Source organism: Clytia hemisphaerica, unplaced genomic scaffold (assembly GCF_902728285.1).
Source record: "Clytia hemisphaerica strain Z4C2 unplaced genomic scaffold, Clytia hemisphaerica genome assembly, whole genome shotgun sequence".
NCBI classification, from domain to species: domain Eukaryota; kingdom Metazoa; phylum Cnidaria; class Hydrozoa; order Leptothecata; family Clytiidae; genus Clytia; species Clytia hemisphaerica.
This window is the reverse complement of record NW_027103587.1, coordinates 34,252-47,099: the sequence shown is the minus strand read 5'-3', so window position 1 is coordinate 47,099 and position 12,848 is coordinate 34,252. Positions and strand designations below refer to the sequence as shown.

At 34.6% G+C, this 12,848-nt stretch overlaps 2 protein-coding genes across 2 annotated transcripts; one reads left to right on the top strand and one right to left on the bottom strand.

The window, feature by feature from the left end:
• The first annotated feature begins 826 nt into the window (after positions 1-826).
• Positions 827-1,894, top strand: LOC136801463 (uncharacterized). Its single transcript, XM_067058108.1, has 4 exons — positions 827-937; positions 1,117-1,249; positions 1,423-1,502; positions 1,706-1,894. Exons 1-4 carry the CDS (start codon positions 830-832, stop codon positions 1,892-1,894), a joined length of 510 nt encoding a protein of 169 aa, XP_066914209.1. The 5' UTR covers positions 827-829.
• A 2,954-nt stretch (positions 1,895-4,848) lies between these two features.
• Positions 4,849-5,809, bottom strand: LOC136801462 (signal element on autosome protein 2-like). The gene is made up of 2 exons (XM_067058107.1): positions 5,295-5,809; positions 4,849-4,943 (listed from the first exon to the last, which is right to left on the bottom strand). Exons 1-2 carry the CDS (start codon positions 5,617-5,619, stop codon positions 4,849-4,851), a joined length of 420 nt encoding a protein of 139 aa, XP_066914208.1. The 5' UTR covers positions 5,620-5,809.
• Between the last annotated feature and the right edge of the window lie 7,039 nt (positions 5,810-12,848).

Here is a 12,848-nt window from a genome sequence, read left to right as displayed (position 1 = left end):
AGAACTCGCATGCACATCTATGTTCACGAATGCTAACAGTAAGTAGCACTCGTTACTTTTTATATGTTCACTAATATTCTGTACTTTCTATTTGATCTCTGCAAGGTTTTGATGACTGTTAGATATCATAATCACCAGTCTTTAAGTTTTGAATCCAGCTACACCATCTTTAGTCGAATTTTGTAGCATCATCCATAATTTGGAAACATTTCAAACGAAGTCAAAATTTCGTTGCTTTTGATTGTTAAGGGATTTTTTGAATTTTAATAGGTTTACCCTACTAGTACTACACAATGGGGAAATTTTGTGCTGATAATTATATAGATAACTTTTATTTAGCTTGATGGTTATGAATTGAGCTGGCAGCATATTATCGCAGTCTATGAGCAAGAGCTCATCCCAGATACTAAAGACGAAGATGGTGTGGCTATGAGGAAGTTGTACAAGCTAAGCAATGAACATATTCATTTGTCACCAAGATTAAGAATGAGAGTGAACCTTGCAGCCCAGGTTAGTCATAAATTTAAAATTTTGGGAGGATATACTTATTAGCGTTGATCGATTCAGAGTCTTCTCATTTTTAGTGGAATCTCAAAATATCTTGAAACATTATTTAAACTCAAGCCTTACTTCATTCAGATATTATTGACTTTGTTTGTGATAAACTTTCATCCAAAAAGGATCTTTTTATATGGGAATTAAATCTCTTGTGTATAATACTAAGTTAAAAAGTTTTTACTTTGTACAGGTTTTGAGCAACAGCGTTGCACTAGCACTTGATAAACAGAATCTTCAGTCCACAACCTCGACTCGGAAATATATTCGAAAAATGGATCGATTCTTTGATTGTTTAAACGGTTGGTCACTCTTCATTGGACAGAGAAGAAACAAAGACGATTTAAAACCTTATTTTGAAGTTACAGACAAAAGATTTAAGGTATTCATTTACGCTACAAAGGCTGAATAATTCACAGTACGGCTCTAATTTTCTTTCAAGTGAGAAATCCGCAAAATTAAGTTCCCGCAAATATTTAATATTAAATCTTGAACTGCGAATCGCAAAAATTAGTTCCCGCAAAAAATAGCTCCCTTAAGTTAAGTTTCTCTGTATTTTAGTTTCTCGAAGATGAATTATTGGATTTTTTTTCGGATTGGGAAAAACAAGTCGAAAACCTGAAAGGTGTTCCTGAAGAGGTCAAACCAAAACTGATGATCAGCCGCCAAACAACCAATGGGATAAGAATAACAGGTAAGAAACGTTGGATAAGATTAACTTTGATATCTCGTATGTAGGTAAAGACATTTCCTGACATTGTGATGTTATTTTTAACGTGAATCAATAAGATATTTGATAGTGGATGCAATATCACATTTTTCACTGAAATTTATTTCATTCATATCTACATTTTTCTTCTTTTTTAGTTCACTCATTCTGTTCACTTGCAAAGCATTTGCTGACGGAATTCCCTGAAACCTACATACTACCTGACAAGTTTAACCAGGTATTATCTGTAATAATATTCTATTGCCCTTTTTTTGGTTTCGTTCTTGTATTTAAATGAATAAATATACTATGAAGCTGTCCAGCTCATCATCGAATCGGAATTGAACCACATATCAGTTCTACTACAGACTTGATTTTTGATTCGGCAATTGAATGGCTAAAATTACTTAAGATTTTATTTAAATATTCTTTGATTTTTAGGATCCAGTAGAAGAGAATTTCTCCAAACAACGAATGCGTTGTGTTGGCTCCGATAACCCGACCATGCTACAATATTCTCAAAACGAACGAAAGATTATGCTGTTAAAGTCGGACATTTTACGTGTTGTCACTGCTAACACTAGAGGACGTATTCAGCCAGTGCCACTATTTTTATTATACATTCACTAGATTGAAAAGATAATTCCTTTAAGAAGGGAAGACTAATTTGCATTTTTGTCTAGTTTATTTTTCGCTCCTAAAGCATCTAATCCGGGTAATTTTTATCAAGCTGATTTTTTTGCGAGTTTCATTTCCCGAGCACTAAAAATAAAAATCTTTGGCAAAAATTATGACTTCACACCATACACGAAGATTAAATTATGATACAAAATATCATCCTAATTAATTCACTTAAGCTATGTAATTGATTTGTGTTTGATTTGTTGATTAAAGTGGTGGTAGTAATTTCTAATATAACTTTTCGACGATACAAATCCCATTAATTTTGACAGAATACCTCTAAAAATATCGCGAAAAGATTCTAGCTCTGTCGACATTTATTTGATTGTCTTTGCATAATGGACTCTTCCAGAAAAAATTCGTTCATGGGGGGTGGAGGATATATTATTTTGTCTTTGATCTACCCCTGGACATTTCGATTTTATACCCCCTGGACAAGCATCAAATTGACCCCATGGACATAGCAGTTTTTTAAGGTTTTTTTTCTCAATACCCCCTGGACAAGATATCCTTAACCCCCCCTCCCGCATGAATAGTTTTTTTCTGGAAGAGTCCATTGGTGTTGTATTCACTTAAATTATGCCGCGGAAATAATTATTGTTAAAAATGGTTTTGGTGCCCCGTGTTGAGAAAAATTATCTAGCCTGAAGCAGCCAAAAAAAGCAAGCAAACGGGAGGCTAGCTTCAACTTGCTTAATGCAGAGGAAACCCCTAAATTTTTTAATGAGATTTCAACTTGCTTAGCTTTTAGGATTTGCGGTGGAGGGATACAAACAATAAAATCTCTTCTGCTCAGAGAGAATGGTTTGTTTTGAGTGTAAAGGGAAAACCATTAGTAGATAGCTCGGCACACACGATTTCAATGTTCTAAAATTAGACATATATGATGGGATAACCCAATCACCCCCGTTCAAGAAAGACACAATCCAAGTAGAAATAAAACTTTTCAGGATAGAGGGTTTGTGATCTCTTCTCTGGCTGTCCCCGATTTTTTATCTGAATGATACATTTCTTAATGTTTATAGCAGTACACTGTACTGTTAGTAGAGTTCAATTGTGCACTATTAAGTTCATAGTCAATCAGTCTATTTTGAATTATAGCAATGCCAAAAAGCAAAGGTGTAGAGAATTAATTTTCCAGAAGTGTTTTTGTCTTATAATTAATCAATGAATGAAAAATACACTAATGACATTTTACAAAAACTATAATATGAAAAAAATTAGACGAAGATAAGATGATATTACTTTCCAAGTAATGAAATTGTCAGGCTTTAATCTAATAAATTAGTCAAATAAAGTTCAAATCAAGAGCTGTACTATGAGTAAATCATGATCTCATCCTACCCATTTTTTAAGAAAGGCTAATAAAAGAAGGCAGCTAAAATAACATCAAGATGCAATAGAAGACAAAAATATTCAAAAATCCATATTATAAAAATATTGAACCTGAAAGCTGTTCACAAACTAAAGAAATTTATGGAAACGATGCTTCAAATAAAAATAAACACCTTCAGGTTAAATGGCAGGTTGGTTTCTGTAAAACTTAATCAAAAAATGTTAAAATTCAATAAATCAAAATTTATAAAGATGGTAAAAATCAAGATACAGCCCACATAAATTAAAAATACATAAAAAACTGTATGCTAACAAAAATAAATTTATCAAAATTGTGCTCAGAATAAATATACTTACACTCAGGTGGAATAGGTTTGTTTGTGCATGAAAGCAAAAATGTTAAAATGCAAAAATTAAAATGTATGAAAATGGTAAAGATCAAGTTACAGTACACACAAATGAAATAAATAAAATCTATAAAATCAATTTATCAAAATGGTGTTTAGAATAAAAATTTATAAATAAGGTTGTTTGAAGTATATAATTTTACTTTTTTGTAGCGAGTAGTTTTCTTATACCAGGCTCTCCAGCTTCACTGACTGTTTCTGATTTTTCTGAATTTTTCTTGGCATTCAACTTTCGAATGTTCAATACTGACTTGATGAATCCATTTATCCTTAAATTGATCCACTTTCCAATAATTTTTGATCTTATTTTTGATTTAATGTTTTCATTAGGTATATCCATGGTAAGCTTTTGCCAGCATCTTTCAACATTCAAATTGGCACTAAATTCAGTTCCCAGCATTTCACGAATATCATCTCCTTTATAGTTTGCAAGAAATTTTTGATGCAGAAGCTTTTTTGTTGACAATTCAATATGTTTAATAAAATGAAAAAAATCATCAACAGCATAAATCAAACTTCCTCTATTCATAGCTTGTACCCAAGCAAGGGTAAAGTGGTCCTCGTCTATATTGTCATCAAATTCATCCTCAAAATCTTTGTAGCCCCAGCTTTTAAGCACCTCCATGGTAGCTTTACCATCTAATATCTTATCATTTCTCAGTGACTTTTTTAATGAAAATAGTAAATATCCACACACGTATCGGATAGTTTGGAGTTCAGACCCTGTTACACTAACATAGGTCTCTTTGTTGCTTGTATCAGGAAGAAAGAACTCCCTTCTTATCTTTAGTAACTGCTCAAGGATTTTTTAGGTGACGAAATTAAAAAGCGTTCTTGTTTGATCAAGATCACTCCCTACCAATGCTAGGAATAACTTCCAATTATTTATATGTTCATCTGCAAAACACTGTTTGTTGAAAAGCTTGAATAAGTTTATGTGGTAAGGTTTTGACACACTCTTCTTTTTCAATTTTTCATGCATTGCTTTGATGAATCCTTCCACAAATATTTTGGCGTTTTCGTTACTTGATAGCGGAATGAGTTTTGAAGCCAACAATGCTGCACTTTTGCCAGGCTCTCTGATCATGAAGAAAGGGTCATCAGCAGCAGATTTTAGCGATGTTTCCAATATGTTGACGGACGAATTTAAGAATTTTTCCTTCAACAACACAGCTGGTGTTTTTTCTTTGGTGCAATAGGTTTTTTGGGCTTTCCACTTGCTGCCGTTGGCTTCTTTGAGGACTGTGCTTTTGATCCTTAAAACATGAAAAGTTGAAAAAATGAGGTTCAAACTCTCGTTTCTTTAACACCCATGATGAAAAGGGCTATACTCAGGCATAAAATAGAACAGTCTCAGAGGGGCGGGAATGAGCAATAAAATCTACATATATCCAGAGTTTGCTTTAATAATGCCATTCTTTATTTCTCAAAAAAAAAAAGCTATTACATAAAACAAGCTTCTATCTACCAAAAAAATGTGGTGAATCAAGTTTTAAATGAAGTTGAAAAACAAACAACCATTTGGCATTATAATCAAATCTATAAAACTCAACGTTGAATTTTATTTCACTGGAATTTATAATGATCAAAATAATTTTGGCGGTTACCTTTGCATGTTTTTTTGTGTGTCTTTATTCCCCTTTCTCTGAAGTATTCTTTCTGACAAAGGTCACATTTAAATAATGGTTTAGAGTCTGAGACGTCTGACTCTGACTGAGGAAGTATAGTTTGCAATGTTTCCTCGTTGACAAAAACAATCGTGGGAACAGTGTCCATTGTAGTTTCATCCTCAACGTCACTTATGTCTTCCTCGTGAATAAAGGATACTGGAACTGCAGCCTCTTTTTCAAACAAATCAACTGTCTGGATATCTTCAACTTCTTCAAATACAGGCGATAATTCATCGAAATCCAACTCAACAGGGCCAGCCATGATTTAGATTTCTTTGATTTGTTATATAAAACTTTCTTCCCGGTCGTTTTGGTAGAAATCTTTGTTTATGTTTTGATAAAATTTCTCACGGAACCGAGGGAAACCCGGGGTAATATAATTTCAGCAATTTTCATTGGCTAATGGGGAACAATCAAATATTTTGGCGCGTTAATATAAACATATAAGTGGACCGCGCTTTTTATTGTTCTCTGATTCAACTAACCATTGCCGACGAAGTCGAGTGCAAAATATAACAATCGCTATTGTTTAGAAAAGATTCCATATATCCTATGTTTCTTGGTTGTACAAACAGAGAAAAAAAATGAAAACAAAAAGATATCGTCCGTAATTATAAAATAATTTAATAAGCGCCCATTCAGCCGCCCCGGCTCGAATAAGCGCCCCCTCACAAAAATTATTTTTAAATAAGCGCCCCATTCGGTCATTTACGGTATCATGAATATATTTTTCTCATTCTCTAAAATGCGTTCATTACACGCTTTTTTTTTTATAAGAATGGTGTAAATCCATTTCATCATGGATATTCTTAACTTTTTTGGGAAAATCATCCTAAAATATTCTTACAGCATTCTTATTACTTGGGGGTAATTGGCAATTTATAATTTAGAATGCTTTAAAAATGACATTCTTTGCTTGAATAGCAAAATTCCATGATGGTAATATTCTTAGGATATTCTTAATTTTTTGGCCATTTTCATCATGGACATTCTTATAAAGTGTATTCTTATAAAAAAAAAGCGTGTACGTAAACAAATTAGGACAAAAATGGCGGCCTGGAAGTTAATAAAGACATGTTGCAACATATAAAGTTCACTTTTTAGAAAGAGTGAAAATATATGAAAGCAAGGAGGTAAGTATTTTCAATCAGGTTACAACTTGCTTGTATAAAACTATAAACTTTAAATATTTACATTACTAACCTATAGAGATAAAAAAAACTATCTTTGAAAATGTTTTTAAAGCCTTTGTTTATAGAAGTAATTTTGAAGGACTTTTGAAAAGGTCAATTGAAAAGCAATAAGATCTTTAAAATATTTTCAATGCGTTCAAAACTTAAAAAATAAAACCAACCAGTGGTTTGATAAAAACAATAAGAAAATACAAACAACTTTCTCAAACATCCTGTGTTCTAAACTTGAGAATATAAAATAATCCAACCAGTGGTTTAATAAAAACAATAAGAAAATACAAACAATCTCTAAAAAATATCCTATATTCTAAACTTGAAGATTAACCAGTGATTTGGTAGAAACAGTAAGAAAAACCCAGATTTTTTAAAAACTTTTTGAGAATTATAATTCAAGAAATGAACAAACCAGTTGGTTGCTTGCTCTTCAGGTTGACAATGTTTACCGTTTTTGTCCAGGTCATGAAAATTACATGTTAAAATAGAGTTATATACAAGCCAGATAAAAATCCTTTCAGAAATCTTTGATGACACTGAATTTAAAGATGAAATCATAATAACCAAGGAATGGTAACAAATACAATAAAAGAACCACTGTGGCAGGCTCGAAAATGTGTGTGTGTCCAGATGTTCTATTAGTCTTCACTTTCGGCACCTTCACTGTCGGTCTGTTCCACGACTTCCACAACTTTTTCAATGGAAATAACTTCATTGGATAATCTCTTTACTTTTATAATAACTTTCATATTCAGAATTTTACACAACATGACATCCGTATCAGTGGGCGAAACACCACATAGCCTTTCCATGAGAACACGATCACAACAGAGTGGAATCCGACCTGCAGCATCTTTCAGCATGAACTTGATAACCGATGTGGTGATAACATCAGATAATGCCAAAGCTTGATCGCAGGTGACACAAGTTGGAATCGAGCGCATGTATACCACCTCATTTTTGCAATGTGGACACAAATTAATGTCTTTCAAAGATGACAAGCTAACACTGGTTATGATTCCTTCTTTGCTTCAGAATATAGCGTAGAGGCAGTTAGCACTACATTGCGTACCGGCTGTTTCACCAAACATCTCTCTGTTGGCTTGATTAAAAGAACCCAAAACAGTTTTTGAAACTTTATATGCAGGCATGCTTGTCAAAAAGATGGAAACGATTTTAGCGGTGTGGTCGTTGTGAAACTGACTCACAAAGAATGATCGATTTTGCAGGATGTGCAAGTTAGATAAGTTGATACCGTTAAATTTCTTTAGTAGGATTAGTAGGATTAGTTGGATTAGTAGGATTAGTAAGCTTAGCAAGAGGTTACAAGGAGCTCGCATGTAACCTCTGGGGTGCTTGTCTGATATATAACACAGACAAGTTCTTTTAGTGATAACTAGCAAGTGAGATAAATTAATACCAGTATTTACACTTGCAGCTATCTTTTTACACTAAAAATATGGTAATCAAAAACAATGAAAGCAAATTCTCACCCTTCTCTAGCAGAAAATTTGGCAAGAATATCGATTAGGTTTTCTCGTGACCAGCCAATGTTTACTTCACTAACTGATTTGTACTGGCAGTTTATTAGGAAGCTAACTTCATTTTCATCAACTTTTCTCTATCGATTGCTCAAGCAGGAGCGCACAATAAGGGAGATAAACAACACAATAAATGAGATAATATCTCGCGCTTTCGTTTTCTTCAGCGGATTTCCCGCTCTCCCGAACATCCGATAGAAACCGAATCGGGAAATACTTTTTTGGAATCTTAACGCCGTCCCCCCCAACACCCATTTTAATGCTCACCTGCGGCTAGAGCAATAAAATATTGAACTATTTGAATTTAGTTAGCGGGGGTCGTAATAAGAGCGGGGGGGGGGTGGTGGATTTTTTTTCTCTTAACAAAAATCGGGGGGAGGTCTATTCAGGANTCTCTAAGTTTCAATAACTTCAGAGTACCGGGTAGTCCAAAAAAAGTGTCCATAAAATTCATTTTTTGACGTAGCTTGTTTTTGTGGGTCTATTGACTTGAAATTTGGTACAGGCAATCTTTAGCACAACTCTGAGCACCCCTCAAAATTTCATTCTCAGAAAACAATTTTTCGAAAAGTTACAAACATTTTAATTAAATGTGTCGAAATCGCCTTGTTCAAAAATTGACGCAAAACATATCAAACTAGTTTTCGTCTCCTGTTTTCTTTTTGTCCGCGGCGATCTTTTTCTCCGCTTTTGCAATGCAACGACCTCAAAGTAATTTTTGAAGTCATTACATTGCAATACCCAAAGTAACGAACTTCAGAAAAAGCTGGTCCCATCAAACCAAGACTGAACGCTTCGTGGAAACATGGTACATTTGAAAGAAGACCAGGTTCTGGCCGACCGGTAACTGCAACTACGGAAGAAAACGGGGTCCTCGTTGAGATGTTGATTTGCTCGCAAGAGGAGAGCCCGGGAACGCACAAAAGCCCTCAAGAAATTGCACCAATGGTTGGTATCAGTCGCAGCTCGGTAAAACGATTGGTCAAGCGAAGAGGTTATAACAATTTAAACGTTTGAAAACGCCCAGAATGAGTGAAACTACCCGCCAACGTCGAACTGAACGTTCCGGCAGACTTGCTGATCGTTTCGAAAAGAATCCACGGCTAATTGAGAATGTGCATCCAGGATGAAAAGGACTTTACACTTGAGGTCCCGTTAATCCGCAGAACGATCGAGTTTATTTCAAAGGTGATAAAAAAGATGTCCCAGAAGAAAATCTGTTTCATCAAACAAATCGGCAGTCCAAAAAGGTAATGGTTTCAGCATGTCTGACATGGAATGGAGCCACCCAACCGTTTTTTGTTAACGAAAATGGTATGAAAGTCAACGCTGTCAGATACAAAAAACACCTTGAAAAAAAACTCATACCGTCCGTTGCGAAATTATTTCCTCATGAAAACTGGATCTTCTTACAAGATGGTGCCCCTTCACACGGTAGTAACTTGGTGCAAGGATTCATGGAAGAAAGATTACGAAAACGTTTCGTAAAAAAGACTGACTGGCCACCTTCGTCACCTGACTGCAATCCACTGGATTATTATTTCTGGGATGCAGTCAAGGCGGAGGTGTACAGGGGCCGTTTAAACAACCCGTTCGAAAACGAAGAACAATTGAAAAGAAAGATCAAATCAGTATGGAAAAAAATCGGTTCCAATCATGAAATCATCCGAAAAGCTTTGAAACAATTCCTACCGCGAGTTCGTACTGTGAATGAAAATAATGGTGGATGTATCAAATTGGTTTACAATTAATTTTTGAATTTATTAAACGAACATTATGCTTGATGTTATTGTGGAAAGTTTTGAGAAAAAATGTGAATTTATGAATTCATAAATGAATTTATTTCAATCGTTTTGAAATATTATGAAGCAAAATGCTCTCTGAAAATAATTGACGTCAATTTTTGAACAACCCACTTTTGACCTCCAATTTTTAGAATCTTTTAACTTTTCGAAAAATTGTTTTCTGAGAATGAAATTTTGAGGGGTGCTCAGAGTTATGCTAAATATTGCCTGTACCAAATTTCAAGTCAATAGACCCACAAAAACAAGCTACGTCAAAAAATGAATTTTATGGACACTTTTTTTGGACTACCCGGTATATCATATACATAATACATGATAGTAGTATTCAAATGAAATACTACAAGACCAATTCACAATGAATTGATGTAAAGCTCTTTGTCACTCATAGAATATGGAAATAAGATCATGTTAAATTAAATAGCAATCGAGATAAAAATGTTTTTTTGTCAAATTTCCTCAAAGAAAAACTTCACATTTGTGTGCACTCTATCTATTTCAAAACTAGCTACAATTACAATTTGATTTCAGTTGATTTTGAGACTTGTTATATCATGAAAAGCACTTCTAAATTAACAATTTAAACATGTACTCATTTCCAAATTAAAACACATTATCAGATCAGAATCTAATAAGAGTCATAGATATCTGGGTCTGGTGCAGTGAGATCCTTGGTTTCCTCTGTGCAGAATTCACGTATATCAGTGTAAAGGTATTCTTTCCTTTTTCTGATGAAACCTCGTGGTGGAACTACAGGTGGTAATTCGTTGGTAACAGGGATATTTCCTAAGATGGACACCCTGACAGGTGTGTCACCAAGTTTCTTAGAACAGTAAACTATACCTTTTTCTGCTGAAGACATGTTGAAGTGGTGATAGTCCAAGATATTATCAATTGCGATGAACTTTTTATCAAAAAACTCAGTCCAGGCATATGTTGGAACGTTTACTTTCATGTCATGAGTTCCAACTAAAACAGCTATATTACCTGTAGTGGCATCGCAAACGTTTGTTAAGTCATACAGAGATGATACCGGAGTTCGTCGTAGTCTCTTTTTGAATGCTCCAAAACCTCTGAAATAGAAGGTATTCTTTGATTTAGTGAATTCATCAAAAAAACACTTTTAGAGCCATAAATACAGTGCAGACAGCATGCACAATTGATTGGGATAAATTGCACAAAGGGTTACCTAGTAAATACTCATGAAGAAACGCGTTGGCAGACAGGCAGAAATTTGTAACATAGTCTATAAGATCAGTGAGAGTCATTCGATTTAATAAATATTGATACCTGTCACAGCTGAACTTAGTATGTCCAGCGACCATGAACGAATATTCAATTTTGTCATGGTACCCATTCATTATTCTCCACATTAAATACCATACAAAAGCGTTATTCTTGTTCTGGCCTAGAATTAGGAATATTCAATTTCATTTATATTTTTTTTTAAACAATTATAAAAACAATGACACTATAAAGATTCAACAAATGTGATCCCAATAACATCAATTGGAACAAAGCCTTAGCCCAGAACGATCGAACTTTTGAAATTTTACTGAAATACAAATAAAGCTTATACCTGCACAATTATCAGCATGAAGATATGATTCCCTTTCACCAAAATTAAAGTTCTCCAGGAAGTGATGGACGTAGCTGATTGTTGTGTTGGCACCTTTTCCTGTGCTACAAATCTCATCAATAAAGTAAGCAAACTGAACGCCCAGCCCATCATTATTAATTCCAAAGAGGCTGCACTTACGTGGAGTTTTAAAGAAAATAGGACCAGGTTGCTGTGGATTGTAAGGGTAATGCACTTGTTGAGCAAAGTCCCAAGAAAAATGTGCAATGCCATTAAAAGAACAATGTTCCTTCTTTTCAAAGACATTAAAGTTTCCCTCACAACTATCAACTAAGACTTTGGCATGTTCTTTTGCCTTTTGACATTGAGATCTATAGTAACGAATCTCTTCAGCAGCTTGGACAATGTGGGCTTCTTGTTTTTTCAAAACCTCATCATATTCTTCATCATTTTTTTCTGCCTCTTCCTCGTTACCCTCAATGTGTTTAGCACGAGCTCGGATCAATTTGTTATTGCCTTGCTGGCAAACCCAGCATAGATCAGTCATACATTTGGCAACTACTATATATGGTAATCTTTGTTTCCATAGGTCACGAAAGGAACTATAACCCAGACTAGGATATCCACTAGTTTCACTGGCTTTCTTGTAACTTTCATAAACGACTTTTTTGGTGTGATGAGAAGGAATAAGCTGTAAAGAAGCATCCTGGTCTCTATAGTGAGGCACCCTCCCAGGTAAAGGATGGGCATTGATTTCAGCATAGTTTGTGAGGAAACTAACAGCATACTCTCTAGACTCAAAGGGGAGAGTGTTATGAGGAGTTCTCCGTTTGTTTCCATGCTCACGAGAAACTAAGCCATTTTCCTTCAAATGCTTGCACAAGGCATAATATGTTTTAACACCAATATTCAGTCGAAACAAAAAAGTTGTACGACACACTCGGTGTCCAAAGAAATAATAAGTAGCATGACTATTGTCCTGTGGATTGTTTGCCAAAATGTATCCCATGACAAGCATGTCTTTTTCGTTGCTACTTAGTTCACAAATATCATCCCTCAAACCTTGAATAGATTCTCTGGTGAAAACTTGATAGCACTGGCCTCCATCCTTTCCCAGCCGGCAACCACAGCCAAATTCTTCTACCTTTAGCTCTTCTTTGATGTCTAAGGGCCTTTTTTCTGCTGGAAGTTCTTCATCCAAGGGTCTTTTCTCTGCCATTTCAAAAAATAGGTCTGATTACAGTTCAGTTACAGATCTTTAAAGTTATTTTACCTCAAAATAAAAATAGTTTTGAACGTTCGAAAACCTACATACATTTTTTTTTGATCCGTAAACAAAAGAATTAATTAGGACACATAATTAACCAATCATAATGATCTAT